This window comes from Saccostrea echinata, unplaced genomic scaffold (genome assembly GCF_033153115.1).
Source record: "Saccostrea echinata isolate AGI-Se365-2 ecotype Australia unplaced genomic scaffold, CSIRO_AGI_Sech_v1 ptg000029l, whole genome shotgun sequence".
Lineage (NCBI taxonomy): Eukaryota > Metazoa > Mollusca > Bivalvia > Ostreida > Ostreidae > Saccostrea > Saccostrea echinata.
In genome coordinates, this window is record NW_026889778.1 from 8,530,239 (window position 1) to 8,544,000 (window position 13,762).

Genomic DNA, 13,762 nt, shown 5'->3' on the forward strand with positions numbered 1-13,762 from the left:
GAAGTCAAAAATATGAAAAGTTTACAAATGACACACGACAGACGGACGCCGGACACTCTTCGATCAAAACAGCTCACTTGAGCCTTCGGCTCAGGTGAGCTAGTAAATATAGATTTAAAAGGTGATGGCAAAAACGAAGAAATTTGAAAAACCGTAGAAATCTATAATTTCTTATATCTTAGACATTTCATATTTATGCATATTTACATCCAAAATATATACCTTTTGTTTGTTTGTAGCATGTGTCCTGGCTATAAGTCAAACTTTTTTTTTAATTACCAAGTATTCACACTTTGCATATAAATGATATAATTGATAAAAATAGATCGTGTGTGAATCATACAAAAATCAAAATCCTGTTAGAGGATGTATGAGCAGTCAATAAATGACCACTTTCTCTTTGAGTTTACACAAAAATCCACAGGAAGTCTGCAGTAATTACTTCCGCCGGAAACCAATTCACAGGCATGCATCTATATATCAGATTCTGTAGTCACTTTAAAGGGATTTCTGATGTGTAATATCAAAAGGATTTATGTTAATCATTTTTCTTTGAATTAAATTCTTTTTGTTCTCAATAAGATTTGCCTATATACAAAAGTTTTCAGGAAGTAATACCCCCTCCCTCAATTCATATATATATATATATATATATATATATATATATATATATATATATATATATATATATATATATATATATATATATATATATATATATATATATATATATATATATATATATATATATAACCATTTTACTATGCTGAGATGAATCCATAGATATCGACTTCAAACAAAAGCTTATCGAATATTGATTAGCGTTTCTTATATTTAAAAATGCTAAAATTTATTTTCTTAGTGAAAAACAGATATCCCTCCCCAGCCGTGACCTCGTGTTATGACCTTGAATTTTTAAGTGTTGTACGTTAATGTGAGGGACAATAACATGGCATGATAGAACCAATTCTACGTCTTTTCTATAGATATTCTGAATATAATACACAACCTATATTTTATAATGCAATTCTAAAAACGTGTTTTTTCTAATATGTATATTTTAAAGTCTGTGCTTGGTTCATTTCTTAATATTTTGTATAGAGTCGGAGGGAAAAGGCCAAGGATTTTCAGTTTGCTTCAAATTCGCCTAAATTTCAGAATACACGTCAACAAAGGTGATTTATGTTTGATGATACAGTCGAAGAATTTTTTTAACAGAAAATGTAATCGCAGGAGCATTTAGAATAAAATTACGTGTATCAGCCTAAATGCTAATGAATTAAATGTTACTTTTGAGTTATAACATTTCAATTATAATGTTTTTTTAGCAAAAAATGATACTGTGGCGGTCAAATCGCAGGTGGCAAGATGGCTCAATTGGTAGAGCACCTGACTTGAGATTCATTGGGGCCAGGCTGGGTTCGAATCTCGGTATGGTCCGTCGCATTTCTCGTCTCCAGTTACATATATTTTCGTGCCGTGCCATGCGCTGGAAAAATCGTCTCGAGCCACGGTCCAGAGTCCGCTTATGACTCTCAGAGTTGGCTGTGGTTTGCGACGATGGCGCTGGAAGTAACAGGTGGAAGACTTGCCAGGGAAGAGCCTGAGTTGTTGTCTGACTGGAACTTCAGGGGGCCCGAGTTCGAATCCCGGTCTGGTCCGTCGAATTTCCTTCCTCTCCTGTTACATGTACAAAACAATAAATAAACATTATCATGTTTACCATGCATCGTCTCAAGATTGAGTCCACATACAGCTCTCTCCTACCGGAATATTTACAATTTGGCCGAGGTTTGCGACGATACAAGTTTACATGCACGTATAGACAACTACTCTGTACATGTATAAGCATGAGAATTTGTGCTACTATATTAACTACATGTATATTCCTCCATCCATTGAATCCGCTGAATAATACCTCGTATTATATTCTGTTATTCAGCGTTATAAAGCAATACACAAAATATTAATGAGCCATATGTACATGCATATGTATATACAACAAGACATGTAAATTAAAGCGAATGTTACATAATTATATAAATGTGGGCATATAAAGAGATGAATAAATTGCTGATTTTAGCAATATTTTAATTACAATATTTAAAGGTATTATAATTCAAAGATGTATGAGGAGACTCCGCTGCAAAAATTAGTTTCGATACGAGTAAAAACCGTTTTCCGGGAATGTTCAATTCGCAACTTTCCCGATTGGTTTTGGGGAGTATTGGTGACGTCATAATAACATTGCATAATAGTCCACTGACGTCACAAAGGTTGCGAACCATTTTTGGTGTTTTGTGTACTAAAAATCACACGGAGGCATTTTAGAAATCATTCTTAGATTGCGAAATATGGAGAGCCTTGGAAAAAAGACATTCGAGCAGCGCTTAAGATCAAGCTTGCTAGAATACGTGTCAAAAACTAACACAATGACAATGACTCCTGTGGTAAGCCTGAATTGAATTTGTCAAAAAATGTGGTAGTGTCAGTAATGTATGAAATCATTGTTCATGTTTTCAGCTTCAGATATTGAAGATATGAATAAAATACGACATGAAACCATTTAAATTTGTGATGAATGAAAATTATCACAAATTGTATTATTAAATAAAGAAATTGGTAAAAAAGATTATAGGGAAGAAGATATACTAACTGTTTCCTTCATTTTTACCAGAGAAAGAATATTCTTCAAATCCTGATCTTTTTGTACGGAAAAGAAACAACAAGCAAACATGCCAGATTTTCGTATTCCGACAAGAAAGATGTCACTGGTAAGATATACATGTATGATGATAAATCTCATTTTTCTTATAACATGTAACAGTGTGTTAAATTGTTCATTATATCATGTAACATCACATAATTAAAATTATTTTATTTATTCTTTATATATTTATTTATAGATCAACAGAAGAAGTACATTTTGTTTGCCTTCTTGTTTATGGAAGATCTAGGGAAAAATTCCGTGACGGCGACAGACTTGTCTACCCTTCAAAGAATGTCGGATCAACATATATTATACCTGGCCAACAATGGTACGTTAAATATATATGTACTTTATACGTAAATTGTATATAAAGACCAATATCAATATGTTATAATTAATAAATATGAGTCATGGAGGGCTCTCTTAAAATATTGTTTCATGCAAACTGCGAGTTCAAGTCTATAGATGATTAAATTTTTAAACGTTTCATGATATTTTGTCTCTATTTTTACATTGTGATAGCTTTTTTTTTCAACATTTCAACACGTCATCTCAAATTTTGACTTGTGAAATAATTAATGCACTGCTTTAGTCATGTTTTCAATCATTCATAATACATGCATTTTATTCTAATTAATTGTATTTTATTTGTTAAGGAAATTCAAAAGCAGCTGAAAATTATCAAAGAATTCTAGAAGACAGTGAAGAAACAATTTTTAATGTAAGTATACACTAAGAAAATAACAATGTTAAATCTGTAAAACCAATATAAAATTCCCTGTATATCATTAATCAAGATTAAGAGGCAGTAGAACCAATATAGATTTTAATGCCATTACAGATCAAAAGATTTCAAAGTCACCTCAGTAAAACCAGAGCTTTCTTGGCCAAGAACAAGGATCCCCAGCCACAGAAGTTAGGCTCCACTTTCCGCTTTAGAAAGTCAAACTTTGTTGAGAGGATGAACACAAAACTGAAGAAACTGCTAGGTCAGCGTGACCCAGAGGACTTTTTTATGATTAAGTTCCAGGATATGAACTAAATAATGGAAACATAGAACTGTCAGAGACAATAAGATAGAGAGTGGGATTCTGGGCAGCCATTTCATGACTTTTACTGATCAACAATCATCATCATCATCATCATCATCATCATCATCGTCATCATTATCATATCATTATCATCACATCTACTATCAACTGTACATCATAAATATCTTACACCTTTATACACTCATCATCACTCTGTAGCATATTAGTATCTCATTCTGTGGTAGCTGTCATCATTATTTTAATTCATAGAATCTCATTTAGCTAGTTGTTTTTAGTAACATTTTCTTCATTCAAAAACCAGTTTTTTTCTTTGTTTTGTTTTGTTTTTTTTTTACAATAAAATACATTCATATAGTTCTATTTACTCATCATACTGATCCTCATTCTGAACATTGATTCGTGTTAATAAACTCATTCATCATCTTCTAATTTGCTCTTTCTGCTTCTATGACTTAACAGTGTAACTTAAAGAGTCAACTCTGGACCAGAGATTATCCTAAATCTCTAACTTGCTTCAACATCTTACCTCCCCGTTTCTGACTTGGAATTCAGTGCTACTCTTTGTGAGAGACAGTTCTGGGGACAAAGACTAGCTCCCATAATACAGCATCCACGAATTCAGGGTTAATAATGAACTGGAATCGAGCAAATAAAGTACCACAAACTATAAGACCCATGGCCAAGTTCTCTAATGTAGAATAAAAATACATTCAACCATTAAATCATTCTCTCTGCTTTTTAGTTCACTGAAAATGTACAAGCCTCTTTCCTAAGATTCAAGCTCCAAAGGTGATACAATTGACCATTTCAATGACTTTATTAGAAGAATCTAAATTTAGGAATCCTGCTGTCTTCTTGGTTTTTCATCGTGAGATATTTATCATAGTAGCCTCCATCTGAGAGTTTATGAGAATCAAATGGTGTGACATCACTATAACATTAGTCAAACGTTGTCTATATGACTTGCCCCCCCCCTTTTTTTTTATATATATTTCTAGTCAAAGGGATAGATGATAAGGTACGCTTCTTATACCCGCCTAAGAAATAAACTGTGAAATAAAAAATAAACCTTCTCTTTATATAAATCAGGCGTAGATCCAGGATTTTTTCCAGGAGGGGGGGGGGGGTCCATTTCATCAAAAAAAAATTCTCCAACCCAGAAATTTCTTGACAACCAAAGGAAAACCTAAACTCCTTTCCCTATCAATCGAGAACATTTCTTGACAAGCAAATAAAAAAAAAAGGAAGAAAGAAAAAAGAAAGAAAATATTTTTAAAAAAAACGTAAAGCCTTCCCAAACTTCAAAAAACTTTTTTTCTTGGCGGTGGTGGTGGTTGGGGTCCACGTTGTCTTAGGGGGGTCCGAAGTAAAATTTTATTTGCCTAAGTATATACATTTAATACCACTGCATATTCCGGGGGGGGGGGGGGGGGGTCCGAAACCTACAAATGAGATTTATTATCCACAGATCATTTCCCATTTGCAAAAATACAACTCCAGATATTTAAAGACATTTTGGGTGTTCATAGAAAATCATCTAATATTGTTGTTCTATATGAGTTTGGACTATAAATAGATTCCCTCTATTTTATTTGTGCTATGAAAATATGTTTAATTTTCATGTAAGATTGAAAAATTTAGAGTCAAAGAATGAGCATAATAAAACACTGAATACTTGAATATTCAGGACACTACAATTCTCCGCGGATTCGATCAAAATTATAACAAGAACACATATATAATGCAAACAAACAAGGGTGGGGAAAAAAAACACACACACACGCACACACAAAAAAAAAGAAAGAAAAGAAAAAAAACAAGAGAGAGAGAATAACCATGGTTTGGTGTATATTTTTGGACTTAATCTGGCTTTTAAATGAAGCATAATATCAAATCTACGGAAGCCCATTTTGAACCTGCCAAAACTATTTTTGATTCGATAAGACAAATTGTCGAGTTTGAAAAACGAATTTAATTCGTTAAGCAAAGAAAAAGAACGGTTTCAATACAATTCTGGCCCTGTTTTTATGCCCCCGTAATCGAAGATTCGGGGGCATATAGTTTTTGCCCTGTCCGTCCGTCTAGTTGTCTGTTAGTCTATTTGTCCGCAAAAACTTCAACCTTGTCCATAACTTTTGATTGGTAAGAGCTGTGGCTTTCATATTTCATAAGTGTATTCCTTGTGACAACACCTTTCTCTGGGTACCAACATATTTGACATCTTGACTTTGGAGTTTTACCCACTTTTGCAAAAATTTACCCAACTTTAACCTTGGGCATACCTTTTGAACAGTACTAGTTGGTGTTAGGGCTTTCATATTCATCATGACAAGACCTTTCCGTGAGAGTAAATATTTTGACCTTTTGACCTTAGAGTTTGGCCCACTTTTAAAAAACTTTAACCTTGACCATAACTTTTGAACAGTTAGACTAGGCTTTCAAATTTCACTGGTTTATTCCTTGCGACAAGACCTTTTTTTTGGATACCAACAATTTGACCTTTTGGCCTTGGAGTTTGACCTACTTTTGAAAAAAAAGTTATCCTTCGCCATAACTTTTGAACAGCTGATGCTAGGGCTTTTATATTTTGCAAGTGTATTTCTTATGAAGAGGTCGTCCCCAGCGTAACATTAATTTTGACCCTTTGGCCTCGACCTTGGAGTTTGACCCACTTTTAGAAAACATCAATCTTGGCCATCATTTTTGAATGGTTGGTGTTTGGGCTTTCATATTAATTTTACCAGGTATATCCATTGACACAAGTCCTTTCTTTGGGTAACAGCATTTTTGATCTCTTGACCTTGTAGTTTGGCTTGCATTTGAGAAACCGTAACCTTCGCCATAAGCTGCCATACGGGGGCATCAGTGTTTCACAAACACATCTTGTTTTTAAATATGAAATTGTTACGAGAAAATAAAACTCATGCTTTTTAAAATAGTCAAATTCCATGCAATAAGATCATACGAATCTTATATGACCACCCATATGCCAATTGTGACGCCATGAACTTGTGCGTTTTACTGAATTTTCTTAAAATGTTACAGAAGACATCAATTTTCATTGAAATTTTCATTAAATTTTTTTTCCCCAGATAATATAGACCACAAACATCGCCCACAAAGATTTTAAGATACGTGATTTCTCAAAAAAATTTACATACTATATCTGAAATTGAAGTGGGCCACGGCTGTGGACCCCCAAAATGAGTCATTTTGAGGCTTTTCTGTTAAAACATAGAAAAGTAACAAATGAATACTGTCATGTTTCTAGTACATTCCCCCTTCATGTCATATTTTTATGCCCCCGTAATCGAAGATTCGGGGGTATATAGTTTTTGCCCTGTCCGTACGTCTGCCTATTTGTCTACAAAAACTTTAACCTTGCCCATAATTTTTGATTGGCTGGAGCAATGGCTTTCATATTTCCCATGTGTATTCCTTATGACAAGACCTTCTTTGGGTACCAACATATTTGACCTCTTGAGTTTTACCCACTTTTGCAAAAAAATACCCAACTTTAACCTTGGACATAACTTTTGAACAGTTGGTGCTAAGGCTTTCTTATTTCACGTGTATTCATCGTGGCATGACCCTTCCATGGGTTTAAATATTTTGGACCTTTGAGTTTGACCCATTTTTTAAAAACTTTTGAACAGTTAGTAGAAAAGTGCTTTCAAATTTCACAGGTATATTTCTTGTGACAAGACCTTTCTTTGGATACATACCAACAATTTTGATATTGGAGTTTGACCTACTTTTGAAAAACTTTAACCTTGGCCATAACTTTTGAACAGTTTGTGCTAAGCCCTTTATATTTCGCATGTGTATTTCTTATGATAAGGTATTCCCCTGCAAACCATTAATTTTGACCCTTTGACATTGACCTTGGAGTTTGACCCACATTCAGAAAACATTAACCTTGACTATAACTTTTGAATGGTTGATGATTGGGCTTTCAGTTACCAGGTATATCCATTGACACAAGTCCTTTCTTTGGGTAACAACATTTTCGATCTCTTGAACTTGGAGTTTGACTTGCATTTCAGAAACTTTAACCTTGTCATAAGCTGCCATACGGGGGCATCAGTGTTTCACAAACGCATCTTGTTTCCTGATCTATCACTTGTACCTATTCAACTATTTTAGCACATTTAAAAACTTCTTGAAAACATCAAATTTATAGAGCATAATAAAGCTGTGTTGAATTCGAATCATGACTATTTATCACGACAGAGTATTAAATCTGCTGATTTGCGAGAAAAAATTAAAAAAAACTGCATATCTGCATAGCTTTATTGTCAACATTTGAAGTAATAAAAAACAAATCAAATTATTAAATGGTGTTTATACAAAGTACTCCAGATTTATGTCACATTCCTAGAATTCATACAATAGCAGAATGGCAGTCTCATGTTACAACATGGATGATGTGGAAATAAGGGGTGGTTCTATTAATACATGTACTAATGATTAAGGTAATAATCATCCAATTCACAAAACTACGGAAACTCTACATACCCTGTTTCCTTAAAAAATATTCTAACTTTCTGGTATGTATAGAAGATTTAAAAGCACATGCTAATGCATTTCTTGTTTATGGAGCTGATAATGAATACAAAAAAAAAAATGATCAGATTACAAAGAAACCATTATTCATTGTGAAAGAAGGCAGTTCTCTTGATTGGATGATATCCCTTCAACAATAAGAAAACCCTACTGATTGGTTGATGATTTTAAATACTGTACAATGAGACAACTCTTTTGATTGGTTATTGTACAATGAGACAATCCTGCTAATTGGTTGACATCTTTGGTCATGTGACATTTCTGGGTTTGCTATCTATGTACAATGGTCTTAGTATATATATTATCTTATATAATCATATACCTATGTACATATACACACTCTCATCACACAAACACACACAGAAATGGGAAGAGGGTGGGGAATTGACAAAAAAAAGACATAGCTGCGTGTAGCTCAGATCTTGGTGTTTCTATGTTTGGATGACATGAAAGCTTTTATTTCCATGAAAACGAAACAATATCCTATGAAAAGCAGATCAAACAGAAATCACCAATGACAAAAGCACGAAAATTTTCCTCTTCTTGGGCCCCTTCTCTGGGAAGGTGACTCAGAGGTACAAAAGGAAAAGCACATGAGGACACTGAGGGCGTGTGATCTGTCGGGACACAGGAAGACTTGAGTTCAAGGTGCCCTCTCAAGCTTAGCATTACAAAATTTGTAGCAAAAATACCGCAAAAATTTTGCTCAGTGAAATTTTCATACTGAAGTGTCAGCCATATTGCACACTACTGGTATACAATATTCATAATTACAGTTTTACATCTGTTTAATAAAAAAGAAAAATATTTTTTTTAAAAAATGGTTGCAAGAAGAAAAAAAAATATCCAGATTTCTTTACAAACTTGAGCAAATTTTACAAAGTGTATCATGACTGGACATTCCTTAACAATAACTTCAAAATCCATCATTCTGCAATTTGGTTTTGGAAGGGGTTTTATCAAGCACACAAATTCACACTCTTGGTTCTAAATATTTACATTCCAGCCTCTTTATAGGGGGAGAGAGCCTAGCTGAGACAAAATCTACCTAAAAATAAATAAGTTCTTCATATTTAATTGCTTCTATAGCTACATTTAGTGTTACAATGCAAGTCAACTTGTGAAAAATATACACTGATATATATTTCACTCTCTATGACAAAGTACAGGTAAATAGAAAAAATATTAAATATTCAGCATTTCCTTGCAACAAATTCTATTTTAAATCATTTACACTAAACATTCTTGGTTTCCTGAACAAATACCATCAGATTAAGAATTCTATTACCTCTAGAAAGTGAACACTGTGGAAAGATCTTGCACATTATAAATTTGAATCTGTAAGGCCAGAGATTATTATGACGATTAAGAAAAAGAACTTTCAGAAATCCTGAAGTTTGATTATAATGACACTTGTTTATTGCTTTAAGGTTTCGCCAGCATTACTGAGGTTATTGTAAGCACTAACTTTATCACAGGAATATAAAGGATTCATGCTACCTTTATGGGTTCAGAAACATAAAGAAAAGAATCCATATAAGAACAAACACATTTACATATTTCATTCAATATATAAACAAATAAGTGCCCACAACAGAATCTTTACAGTAACTTGTATACATGAAATAAAATAAATTCAATAAACTCATTAAACTAATTAACAAACCAAACAAAAATTTCCATACACATCTACACCACATTTACATATACATATATCAGAATCATTTTCAGTTTATCAATCACACATCACAGACAGCATATATCAAACACCCAGAGGATGAAGATGAGGGTGAATCAGCAGTGATCTCCCCTGGTGATGATGATGTCAGACTGTTGTCGCGGTGATCTGAGCCAGGGTGGGATAGAGAGCCATTAGGATGGCAAACAATAACATCAATAGGGGTATACTGGAGGCGAAAGACAACTGAAACATAAACAGGTCATAGGTCAAACAGTCCATAGTATCTTAGAGTAATATAGTGAGACAAGGAGAACTGACCCGCTCTCAAGATAGAAAGACAGATAAATCAAAGAGTAATAACTCTCAAACTTGATTAATCAAAGAGAGATAACTCTCAAACTTGATTAATTAAAGAGAGTTAACTCTCAAACTTGATTAATCAAAGAGAGATAACTCTCAATCTTGATAAATCAAAGAAAGATAACTCTCATACTTGATAAATCAAAGAGAGACAAGTCTCAAACTTGATAAAATAAATCAGAGAGAAACGACTCTCAAACTTAATAAGCAAAATGTTTCCTTTATTAAATTTTCATTTTCAACATTGATGTGTATTGAATTTGTATGCTAGATTTTCTGGAATGTCATTTTAATCTCCAACTCCTGTGATTGTTAGAAAAAAATATCATTTTAGCCAGAATAGGGCAGTTCTCCTCTTACAATAACAGCTTTTTAAGCTGATTGCATTTATTATTTTTAAAAAATGTGGTGTTTTTTTTTTCTTTAAAATTAACTGTAATCGCTCCATTTAACATGTATCCATATCACTGGTACCATAATCTGTAAGTAATAAATGCACTTTTTTATATTTTTACATCATATTACAAAATGAAATGAATGTTAAGCTTCTTCATTTTCATTCAGTCTTTTTCTTTTCTCTATCAAATATTTTTTGTTTACAATGATATGCCTGACAATAAATAATTGTTAGTTTGAGTAAATGTCATTTATTTGGTATTTATATTACAATGTTATGATGCTTTTTAACATGGGTTAAAGAAATAAATGTGGATAACAATATATCATCCTGTATGTTGATTAATATTGCCTGATTAATAATGTACCTAGTGAAAGTTGATCTGTTCTGATGACAATATGGGGTAAAGATTTCATAAGATTTCATTATGTCAGGACATAGCCAGACTATTCAATTTTTTGATTATATGTAAAAAATAATATAAATATCAGGATAAACAGTTAAAATGCAGAGACTGTTACCAGATGCATTCACTGTCAAAGAATATTGAACATTCACATTCCTGGTTCATCCCTCACAACTTAGAGAGTGAAATAGATCATATTCATATCTCTTATTGACTCATACCATGATAGATTTAATTTGGACATACCAAGACCAACAAACTTAGGAAGAATAGTCAAGCTTGCATGTTTCTGTAATCTGAAATAGGAAGTTTAGGTGACAAGCAATTCTATTACAAGCCGAGTATGTCCTTGTTGTACCGAGTATGAACTTTATGCACTTAGTGAACTTTATGCACTGGCATCACTCTTTTTATTTAAAATAACCTACTCATTTCTCCATCCAACGACTTAAACACAAGTCCACTGCAATGACATAACAACATAGGTTTGTCCATGGATTTTTTTTCAAAATTTAAGCCTTTGTCATTAAAACATAACAGTCAGCATATGCAGTGTGAATGTGGCCATGTTTGTGTTAGAATTCTCACAATGCTTCACATCCAAACAAAGAAAAGGACAGAAGTGTATTTTTTTTGTTTCTTTTCAAATACAAGTATGTCAATGTTTTATGCTTTCTGATGTTGAGTGAACTTCAAATCTGAATACACACACACACACAGTGAATGAAGCCAGTGAGGGTATGTAAACATGTATACATTTTTTCCCCTTGAAATAGAAAGTTTAGGTGACAATATATATATTGTGCAGATCTATCTTTAATTAACAGTTTTAAAAATTGGAAAAATATCAGATTACTTTGCGTAGAAATGTGTTTTAGCAGTCTCTTGAGACTCCAATGAACTGTATCAAAGCAAAATGTTTTGAAACCCCCTATAAATGTACTTTGAGGTAATTTTTTTAATGCCCCATGTTCTAAAATTTCTAATACAACAGCTATTTTGATATATTTCTTAACACTTTGGAGATGCCCCCCATTACATGGTGTGTTTTTGAGAGCTTTGAGCTGGACCCTGATACTCACCACTTTGGTCCGGTCAGACAGGTGTTTGTACTGCTCATGGACGAGGCTCATCTCGACCTCCAGCTCACTGACCCTGTCCTTGTACTCCTGACACTTTGACCTCAGACTGGCCACCTCAGCCGTGGCTTCTTGTAACTATAGTAACAAACAGGTATAGGTACAAAGGTTAATAGTATTTCGTTTTAAAGATATAAAATACTGATAATGTAACATGTTAGTTATATTGGATATTGTTTACATTTAAATCAATGTCATCATTAATTTAGCAATAAAAATCTGATTAAGAAAATACTACTACTAAGAAAGTGATTTTCACATGCTGCAAATAAGCTATGAAAAAATAAAATCTCAGAATCTTGACAGAGTTGATAACATGCAGGGTCAAACCAAGCCTGATGTGATCTACTGCAAACCAAAGATCTACCCAAACACAGGCCCACTGTCTTGACAGTCAAAACATAAAGCTTAAAATAATCTAATTAATAAACTGATAATTAATAAACTAAGCAAAATAAAAAATATCATTTTAAAAGAGACATTTTTCTTGGCAATTCCTTAAATCAATGGGTGAGTGCAGAAGTCCTACTCTATTAATTGTAGAAAAAATTGTTACAGCAATGCTTACTATATTAGAAAAAAAGAATATAAAAAAAGAAATCCAAACCAGTGGACATTTTTTTTTTTACAACAGAAGACCGCACACCAACCAGCCATGCCACAAAACCAAGCCTGGGAGTACCTGCTGACCCGGTGACCCTGTGACATTTGACCCTGCCGTTACCAAACCTCTGATTGGCTGCCTGTTGTCCCCCACCTGTTGTCGTGTCTGTTCGTTTTCTTTCTGGGAGTCGGTGAGGTTGGACTGCCACGCTGAAGCCTGACTCTCTAATTGGTCCTTTGTGGCCTCTAACTGCCTGTATGACTCCTGAAGTTTGTTGTATTCTGCAGACAGCTGTAAGTTCTCTTTACGTGACCTGAAATAAGTGTTTCAAGATCCTTACCAGTACTTCAACATTGAATGAGCAGTACATTTACAAGGGTAATAAATTAATACCATAATGGAAATCTGTTGAGTAATTACAGTTTTCGATCCTCAAGTTTTTAAAGATAGTTTGCAAAAATCACTCAAATCTGAAAATTTAAAGTTAGGCCTTAATAACATGTTCAGGCCCAAGATTCTTTCACTTAGAAATTTTCCAACATTTCTGACATATCTTAATGGCATGGCACTCACATTTTCATCTCAGCCTCAATGGCTTGGATTCTCTTTCGAAGACTTGAGCATTCCTCTTTGAGTGCTGTAAACTCACCTACAACAAAAAGGGGGTATGATTTATTAATGTGATTATTTCATACAATGATTGAAATAAAATCAGAAGTGCAACCAGTACCAAAAAAAAAAAAAAAAAAAAAAAAAAACAGGAAAAAACAAACAACTCCAAACAACTTTAACAAACAAAATCAAACTGACAAATCCTCCAAACAGTCTAACATTCTAACAAGATAAA

General features: G+C 33.4%; 2 protein-coding genes across 11 annotated transcripts in view; one reads left to right on the forward strand and one right to left on the reverse strand.

Annotated features, from left to right (window-relative positions):
• The first annotated feature begins 2,354 nt into the window (after positions 1-2,354).
• LOC133194453 (uncharacterized) lies at positions 2,355-4,050 on the forward strand. Its single transcript, XM_061330408.1, has 5 exons — positions 2,355-2,450; positions 2,678-2,774; positions 2,907-3,038; positions 3,367-3,431; positions 3,552-4,050. The coding sequence occupies exons 1-5, from the start codon at positions 2,355-2,357 to the stop codon at positions 3,750-3,752; spliced, it is 591 nt and encodes a 196-aa protein (XP_061186392.1). The 3' UTR covers positions 3,753-4,050.
• Positions 4,051-8,037: 3,987 nt separating this feature from the next.
• Positions 8,038-13,762, reverse strand: part of LOC133195555 (sarcolemmal membrane-associated protein-like) — a 39,178-nt gene continuing 33,453 nt past the window's right edge. For 8 of the 10 annotated variants that reach the window (XM_061331433.1, XM_061331430.1, XM_061331432.1 and 5 more), the window contains 4 exons: positions 13,489-13,564; positions 12,994-13,228; positions 12,255-12,389; positions 8,038-10,252 (listed from right to left, as the gene is read on the reverse strand). In XM_061331433.1, the coding sequence (XP_061187417.1) occupies positions 10,154-10,252; positions 12,255-12,389; positions 12,994-13,228; positions 13,489-13,564 (545 nt within the window). In that variant the 3' untranslated portion in view covers positions 8,038-10,153. Of the gene's footprint in view, positions 10,253-11,600; positions 11,636-12,254; positions 12,390-12,993; positions 13,229-13,488; positions 13,565-13,762 lie in introns of all 10 variants that reach the window. The other 2 variants (XM_061331438.1, XM_061331437.1) reach the window with 2 other exon arrangements.

What these genes read in the sequence shown, in the direction of transcription:
- LOC133194453 (XM_061330408.1), top strand. Translation starts at nt 2,355, where the DNA reads ATGGAGAGCCTTGGAAAAAAGACATTCGAGCAGCGCTTAAGATCAAGC. An exon ending in CAATGACAATGACTCCTGTG is followed by an intron (nt 2,451 to 2,677) that starts GTAAGCCTGAAT and finishes CATTTTTACCAG; the next exon opens with AGAAAGAATATTCTTCAAAT. An exon ending in CGACAAGAAAGATGTCACTG is followed by an intron (nt 2,775 to 2,906) that starts GTAAGATATACA and finishes ATTTATTTATAG; the next exon opens with ATCAACAGAAGAAGTACATT.